At 31.2% G+C, this 8,611-nt stretch overlaps 2 protein-coding genes across 2 annotated transcripts in view; both read left to right on the top strand.

The window, feature by feature from the left end:
* The window catches only part of CBG24297, a gene marked incomplete at both ends in the record, with an annotated part of 9,372 nt that extends 6,057 nt beyond the window's left edge, over positions 1-3,315 (top strand). The window contains 3 exons of the mRNA XM_045243523.1: positions 2,120-2,766; positions 2,816-2,875; positions 3,243-3,315. Coding sequence (XP_045091299.1) covers positions 2,120-2,766; positions 2,816-2,875; positions 3,243-3,315 — 780 coding nt within the window. The remainder of the gene's footprint in view (positions 1-2,119; positions 2,767-2,815; positions 2,876-3,242) is intronic.
* Positions 3,316-3,666: 351 nt separating this feature from the next.
* On the top strand, positions 3,667-6,423 carry CBG24295 (the record flags this gene model as incomplete). Its single annotated transcript, XM_045243522.1, has 4 exons — positions 3,667-3,771; positions 4,369-4,747; positions 5,229-5,350; positions 6,358-6,423. The coding sequence occupies 4 exons, from the start codon at positions 3,667-3,669 to the stop codon at positions 6,421-6,423; spliced, it is 672 nt and encodes a 223-aa protein (XP_045091298.1).
* Positions 6,424-8,611: the final 2,188 nt, after the last annotated feature.

Here is an 8,611-nt window from a genome sequence, read left to right as displayed (position 1 = left end):
GCCGTGGCCTATGTTTCTCACTGAAAATCCTCGAACCCCCGGACGGCACCTATTTTTTGAATTTTCTTCCTTTTCACGCCGTTTTTCGGGGATTTCGGATTTTTTTTGAATTTTTTCGCAATAATATTCGGAAAATAGATCACTTTTAACACATTTTAATGCAATAAAAATTTCTGGTCGGAGTCCCCCTTTAATAATTTGTTTAAAAATTTCAAAATTTAAATTGTTTCAGACCAATTTCACTTTCACAACAAATTTGTCCAAAAAGGGACCTCATCAAGAAGAGCCGTCAGATGGGACCTACCAAAATTCAAAACCTATCAATATTCATTTTGTGCTCAGAAACCCAAGGATTTCCAGGATTCAGAAAACCTATCAGACGTCGTGACGTCATCTGAAGTATCGAAAATTCAAAAACCCAAAAAAAGTCGATGCACCAAGTGTCGGAGCTCTCGGAAAAGAGTGATCAATTTGAGATTTCATTTGAAAGGTGAAAGACGATCCAGGCAAAAATTTGAAGAGCACAAAAAATATGATATGGGAACTCATGCGGAGATTCTGAAGGAGATGGATCAGAATATTCAAGATTCGATAAGGTACAGTAATCCGGAGGAACAAATTGAGTGAAAATTTGGAAAAATCTAGTATTTTTGAGTCATTTTTGACGAAAATTCGGAAAATTTAAGAATTTAAGAATTTAAGAATTTTAGAATTTTAGAATTTTAGAATTTTAGAATTTTAGAATTTTAGAATTTTAGTATTTTAGAATTTTAGAATTTTAGAATTTTAGAATTTAAGAATTTAAGAATTTTAGAATTTTAGAATTTTAGAATTTTAGAATTTTAGAATTTTAGAATTTTAGAATTTTAGAATTTTAGAATTTTAGAATTTTAGAATTTTCGAATTTTAGAATTTTAGAATTTTAAAATTTTAGAATTTTAGAATTTTAGAATTTTAGAATTTTAGAATTTTAGAATTTTCGAATTTTAGAATTTTAGAATTTTAAAATTTTAGAATTTTCGAATTTTAGTATTTTAGAATTTTAGAATTTTAGAATTTTAGAATTAGAATTTTAGAATGTTAGAATTAGAATTTTAGAATGTTAGAATTTTAGAATTTTAGTATTTTAGAATTTTAGAATGTTAGAATTTCAGAATTTTAGAATTTTAGAATTTTAGAATTTTAGAATTTTAGAATTAGAATTTTAGAATGTTAGAATTTTAGAATTTTAGTATTTTAGAATTTTAGAATGTTAGAATTTCAGAATTTTAGAATTTTAGAATTTTAGAATTTTAGTATTTTAGAATTTTAGAATTTTAGAATTTTAGAATTTCAGAATTTTAGAATTTTAGAATTAGAATTTTAGAATGTTAGAATTTTAGAATTTTAGTATTTTAGAATTTTAGAATGTTAGAATTTCAGAATTTTAGAATTTTAGAATTTTAGAATTTTTGAATTTTTGGCAAAAAAAAAACTAAAAAATTCATAGTTTCAGATACATCAAACTATTGGATATGGAACAGAAAGGAGAAAGGTGAGCTACTGTAGTTTTTCAAAAACTACAGTAATCCGGGATTACTGTAACTTGAACATAAATTTCAGAATGGGGAAACAGTTGAACCAACAAATGGAGAGAGGGCGCAATCTGAAATTCACGATTCACAATGAGCTGAAAGTTTTGGAATCGTTAGTTTTTTTTTCAAATTTCTAAAAAATTCAGAAATTCAGAAATCCAAAATTTGAAAAATTCTAATTTTTCTCCATTTTCAGCATAAAATCTGAAAACGATCGTCTCCGACAAGAAGAGCAAAATCTGCTGGTTCAATTGAAAATTGAAGAACTGACGGCGACAATTCAGAAGACGTCAGAGGCTTCTGAAGGCTTCCAGAAGATTCAGAAGACTCCAAAATCTCCAGAAAAGACGTCAACGGATTTTGAAGGATTCCAGGAAACGTCCCAGGATTTAGAAGACGTTGAAAAAATGCAAAAGACTCAAGAATCTCCAAAGAATGCGTCGAAAGATTCAGATGAAATTCAGAAGACGTCAGAAGAGATCCAGACGACATCAAAAGATTCAGAAGTCGTTCAGAAAATTCCAGATATTCCAGATGGAGTTCAGAAGACGTTAGATGCCGCAGAAGAGATCCCGACGACGTCAATTGATTCAGAAGACTTCCAAAAGACTCCAGAATCTCCAAAATCTCCAGAGAAAATGTCAGAGGATTCACAAGACGTCCAGGAAGCTTTAGGATTCCTAGACAAGATTCAGAAGACCTCAGAGGATTCAGAATCTTCAGACGCCAAAGAAGAAGAGGATCTTCTAAAAGAGACGCTGGAATTGGAAGCGCTTCTGAAGGAAATGGACCCTGACGACGATTCTGAAAGCTACAGTAACCCGGAAATCGAAACTACAGTAATCCAGAAGCCAGAAGAGTCGGTGGCTACAGTAATCCAGAATACAGTTATCCAGGATAATGTAGAGTTGCCAAAAACCGAAGAAAGCCTTGATGGAATCCTAGAGAAGTTGATGAAGTTGGAGATCTCAGCTACAGTAATCCCATCGGCTACAGTAACTCAAATGACGCCATCGGAAAGTGGGGTTCTCAACCTTCAGATGAGCAATGATTCTGAAGACGTGGATGCTGTAGGAACTATGACTACAGTACCCTCTCCATCTAGTGTTCCCGATGATCCGAGCTACAGTAACCCGATTGATGCTGAGCAGTTGAGAATGGAAATTGAGGAGAAGAATGCGAGAATTGAAGAGTGGGTTTTTTATAGAATTTTTGAACTTTTGAAAATTTGAAATTTCCAGACTGGAATTGCTCAATAAACAACTATTGGAACGAGCTGAGCACATGGGTCAGCTTTTAAGGTGAGCAATGATTCTTTTTGGATTACTGTAGTCTAAAAATAAACTACAGTAATAAAAAACTACTGTAATCCAGAAAAAATCAGAACTTGAAATTTTTTTTTCGAAAACTTCAGATTTTCAAACAAATTGAAAATTCGAATTTCTGAGAATTTAAGTGGTTTCTTGATTCTGAAAATTCAGAAATTCAGAAATTCAGAAATTCAGAAACTCTAAAAGTCGAAATTTAGGATTACTGTAAAAGTTTAAAAATTAAAATTTTCAGCCAAAATCAGAATGCATCGTCAGAAACGGAGGAAAAGCTGAAATCTGAGATTTTGAAGGCAAATTTGAAGATTTCAAATTTGGAAGAATCGAACAACGAGCTGAGATATAAAGTCAAGCATCATGAGGAGATTATTGATAAATTTATGAAGAGAATGACTGCCGAGAACAAGGACTAATTATTTGTTTAATTAATTGCCCAATCAACCCAATTTTTTTTTCAATTTTTTCAATTTTTTAATTGCCCAATTATCCCATTTATCTTTAATTAACACATCTCTTTTTTTTAAATTCCAATTTTTACGGTTTCCCCAAGAAAATTTTAATTCCACCGATCTGATTTTCTCCCCATGATCATCTCAATTTTTTTTTGTAATTTCTGAATTAAAAATTTTTTCCAATTCACTTTTTTTTCGATTTTTCGATTTTGTAAAAATCAGTTTCTTGGAACTGTATGGCTATATTTTTGTCAGTTTTTTCAGATTTTTAAATTTTTCTAGCATAATTTTCAGCAAATTCCAACCGCAAAAATGCTGGGTCCGGGACCAGAACACAAGGAGATTTTGTGGGATTTTTTGGGGAAGAATGATATGGATATAATGCTGAAAAATCAGGGAGATAAGAAAGCGGCGCAGGTAGGCAGACACAAAATTTAGGTATCTCGGTTACTGTAGGAGCTATCAGAAAAATGTCAACTGCTACAATGTTTATCATAATATCAGTAACATATTATCAGTTGACAGATTTTCGGTTTCTATTACAGTTACTGTGAAAATTCAGCTCGATGTTAGTAGCTGACGCTTCCAGGCTCAGCTACGCGGTCCGCCGCCGACCTTCAAATTTGGAACCAATTTATCTCGATTACTGTAACAGCTATTAAAAAGTGGTTGACTGATGAAATGTTTATCATGATATCAGTAACATTTTACCAGTTAACAAAGTTTTGGTATCTGTCACAAGAATCTAGAAAATTCGACTCGAAGTTAGAAGCTAACGGTTTCCGGCTCAGCTACGCTGTCCTCTGCTAACCATCCATCTTTGACCCAATTTATCTCGGCTACTGTAAAAAATAACGAAAAGTCGTCAATTAATAAAATGTAACTGATATTATGATAAACATTTTATATATTGACAGCTTTTTGATACCTCTTACAGTAACCGAGATAAATTTAGTCGGCTGCAGACAGCTCAAGTTCGACCTTTCTGTTTCAAGCTAAAAATTGCTATTCCAGACACACTGGTCAGCCACGATCAAATCTCGTCGACTGGCACTAACACCCAGTTATCTTTGTGCTCCTTCAAATCTTCTAACAACACAAAAAACACCAAAATTTCAATACTATCTAATGGACGATGAGGATCGAAAACATATCGCATTTTTTCAAAATTTTCTCACCGCCAACGAATGGGAAGAGCGATGTTACAGTCATATGGGAACGATTGGGAACTTTGTGAAGAGTGTTCGAGAGATTATGAACTCAGATGATGAAGAACAAGTGGAGAAGAGATACTATATACGATCGGTTCCATTTGAGAATGAGCAACGAGTGTTTGCCGATGAGATTTATGAGCTACTTCCGTTGATTCCGTGTCGAGGGCTGATGAATACTGGTGGGCACTGTAAAAAATCAAAAAGCTAGTTTTTCTCTTCAAAATGAGCTAAAAATCAAAAAAAAAAAGATGATTTTGAGCCGAGTTATGCGCCTTTAAAGTTTGGAGGGCGAGAGAGAGAGAGAGAGAAGAGACGCAGAGGGAAGAGAGGACTGTAGCTTCTCTGCGTCTCTCATTTTGAAAAATTGAGCATATCTCGCTTCAAATAAAAGCTAGAAGAGTATTGAAAAAACAGAAATGTAGGAAACGAAAAGGTCTACAAAATTGTGAAATATTCAATAAATATAAATTTTTCAATTACTCGGAAAAAGGCGCCAAAGCAACCACTGTTGTTTAACGCCCAAAGCATGCTATTAATGTTTTGATCACAACTTCCTGCAAACTCAATTTATTTAAACGATCTAACATGAAAAACGTAGAGCTTGAACAAAGCTTCAAAATAATATGTAACACAACCTAGCTATCAAAATTTTCCTTCCAGCGCGCGCCGCCGAACTGCAAGACATCTGGAAGCAGCACGGAGCACATGTGTACACAACGATTTCCCTAGCTGAGCTAGATTTGATTTTTGAGGATTTCAAATTGGATAAAACAAAAGTTACGGTAGGTTTTTGTATTTGGGAACACAATTCAAATTTGGAAAAAGACACTCTAATAGAACGACAGCCAACTGTGTAGCTTAGCCGACAAGCGCCGACTTTTCGACTTTGAAACAATTTATCTAGGTTACTGTAAGAGATAACAAAAAATGGTTAACTCATGAAATGTTTATGATGATGTGATAAGCATTTTATATATATTGACAACTTTTTGATATCTTTCACAGGAGTCGGGAGGAACCCGATCAATCATAAGGGGTCGGCAGATGCCAGATGAGCTACTCCATCCGCGGGATCCATAATCTTAGCTAGATCCATCTCGGTTACTGTAGAACCTATCAAAATGTTGTCAACTAATAACATGTTTATTATAAAACAAAAAAATCCTTTATCAACTTTTTGATATCTGTTACAGTAACCAAGATAAATCAGTAGGCTAGCAGCGGACCCAGTAGCCCAACCGACAAGCGTCAGCTGCAATCCTTCAAACTTTAAGCCAATTTATCTGGGTTTCCGTGGAAGATATCACAAAGTGACTTGCTGATAAAAGATTGTTTATTTCATGATAAACATTTTATCAGTTGACCATTTTTTGATATCTTTCACAGGAAACGAAATACACCTGGTCCAAGTGAGAAAGGTAGGCAGTCTGCAGGCGGCAGCCGACCGACCGCGTAGCTCTGCTTGAAGCTCCCAGCTTTCTATCTTTAAGCCAATTTATCTCGGTTCTTGTTGAAGATATCAAAAAGCTGTGAACTGATAAAATGTTTATCATAATATCAGTAACATTTTATCGGTGAAAAACTTTTTGATATCTAATACAGGAAATAAGATATATAGTTTTAAAGTTGACGGCTTGATAGGGGTATATTTTAACCTTTTTTTAATCTCATTTTCTGTAATTTTCCCTATTTTCTTTAATTTTCAGATAGTCGAGGACCCCGCATACACAATTGGTGAAAATCTAATGTTCACATGGGGTACAAATCTAAACATTCACGATCTTAAAAGGCAACCAATTATCTCTGTCCCACAGGCGGTACTGTTTCTAGCGCAATCGATTGTTTGTGGAGTTAATTGGAAGGCAGTGAAGGATGAAAAGAAACAAGTGGTTTTGGACGAGATGAGAAAAGTGATGGCACTTGGGAAGGTGGGCATAGGAGGGGGATGTTGGAAATTAAGAAATTCAGAAATTCAGAAATTCAGAAATTCAGAAATTCAGAAATTCAGAAATTCAGAAATTCAGAAATTCAGAAATTCAGAAATTCAGAAATTCAGAAATTCAGAAATTCAGAAATTCAGAAATTCAGAAATTCAGAAATTCAGAAATTCAGAAATTCAGTAATTCAGTAATTCAGAAATTCAGAAATTCAGAAATTCAGAAATTCAGAAATTCAGAAATTCAAAAATTCAGAAATTCAGAAATTAAGAAATTCAGAAATTCAGAAATTAAGAAATTCAGAAATTCAGAACATCAAAAATTCAGAAATTCAGAAATTCAAAAATTCATAAACTGAGAAATTCAGAAATTCAGAAATTCAAAAATTCAGAAATTCAGAAATTCAGAAATTCAGAAATTAAGAAATTCAGAAATTCAGAAATTAAGAAATTCAGAAATTCAGAATATCAAAAATTCAGAAATTCAGAAATTCAAAAATTCATAAACTGAGAAATTCAGAAATTCAGAAATTCAAAAATTCAGAAATTCAGAAATTAAGAAATTCAAAAATTCAAAAATTCAGAAATTAAGAAATCCAAAAATTCATAAATTGAGAAATTCAGAAATTCAGAAAATCAAAAATTCAGAAATTCAGAAATTCAGAAATTCAAAAATTCAAAAATTCAGAAATTCAGAAATTCAGAAATTCAGAAATTCAGAAATTAAGAAATTCAGAAATTCAGAAATTCAGTAATTCAGTAATTCAGAAATTCAGAAATTCAGAAATTCAGAAATTCAGAAATTCAGAAATTCAAAAATTCAGAAATTCAGAAATTCAGAAATTCAGAAATTCAGAAATTAAGAAATTCAGAAATTCAGAAATTAAGAAATTCAGAAATTCAGAACATCAAAAATTCAGAAATTCAGAAATTCAAAAATTCATAAACTGAGAAATTCAGAAATTCAGAAATTCAAAAATTCAGAAATTCAGAAATTCAGAAACTCAGAAATTAAGAAATTCAGAAATTCAGAAATTAAGAAATTCAGAAATTCAGAATATCAAAAATTCAGAAATTCAGAAATTCAAAAATTCATAAACTGAGAAATTCAGAAATTCAGAAATTCAAAAATTCAGAAATTCAGAAATTAAGAAATTCAAAAATTCAAAAATTCAGAAATTAAGAAATCCAAAAATTCATAAATTGAGAAATTCAGAAATTCAGAAAATCAAAAATTCAGAAATTCAGAAATTCAGAAATTCAAAAATTCAAAAATTCAGAAATTCAGAAATTCAGAAATTCAGAAATTCAGAAATTAAGAAATTCAGAAATTCAGAAATTAAGAAATTCAGAAATTCAGAATATCAAAAATTCAAAAATTCAGAAATTCAGAAATTCAGAAATTCAGAAATTCAGAAATTCAGAAATTAAGAAATCCAAAAATTCATAAATTGAGAAATTCAGAAATTCAGAAATTCAAAAATTCAGAAATTCAGAAATTCAGAAATTCAGAAACTCAGAAATTAAGAAATTCAGAAATTCAGAAATTAAGAAATTCAGAAATTCAGAATATCAAAAATTCAGAAATTCAGAAATTCAAAAATTCATAAACTGAGAAATTCAGAAATTCAGAAATTCAAAAATTCAGAAATTCAGAAATTAAGAAATTCAAAAATTCAAAAATTCAGAAATTAAGAAATCCAAAAATTCATAAATTGAGAAATTCAGAAATTCAGAAATTCAAAAATTCAGAAATTCAGAAATTCAGAAATTCAAAAATTCAAAAATTCAGAAATTCAGAAATTCAGAAATTCAGAAATTCAGAAATTCAGAAATTCAGAAATTAAGAAATCCAAAAATTCATAAATTGAGAAATTCAGAAATTCAGAAATTCAGAAATTCAGAAATTCAGAAATTCAGAAATTCAGTAATTCAGTAATTCAGAAATTCAGAAATTCAGAAATTCAGAAATTCAGAAATTCAGAAATTCAAAAATTCAGAAATTCAGAAATTCAGAAATTCAGAAATTCAGAAATTAAGAAATTCAGAAATTCAGAAATTAAGAAATTCAGAAATTCAGAACATCAAAAATTCAGAAATTCAGGGG

This window comes from Caenorhabditis briggsae (assembly GCF_000004555.2).
Source record: "Caenorhabditis briggsae complete genome, chrIII, whole genome shotgun sequence".
NCBI classification, from domain to species: Eukaryota; Metazoa; Nematoda; class Chromadorea; order Rhabditida; family Rhabditidae; genus Caenorhabditis; species Caenorhabditis briggsae.
This window is presented reverse-complemented; position numbering and strand designations above follow the sequence as displayed.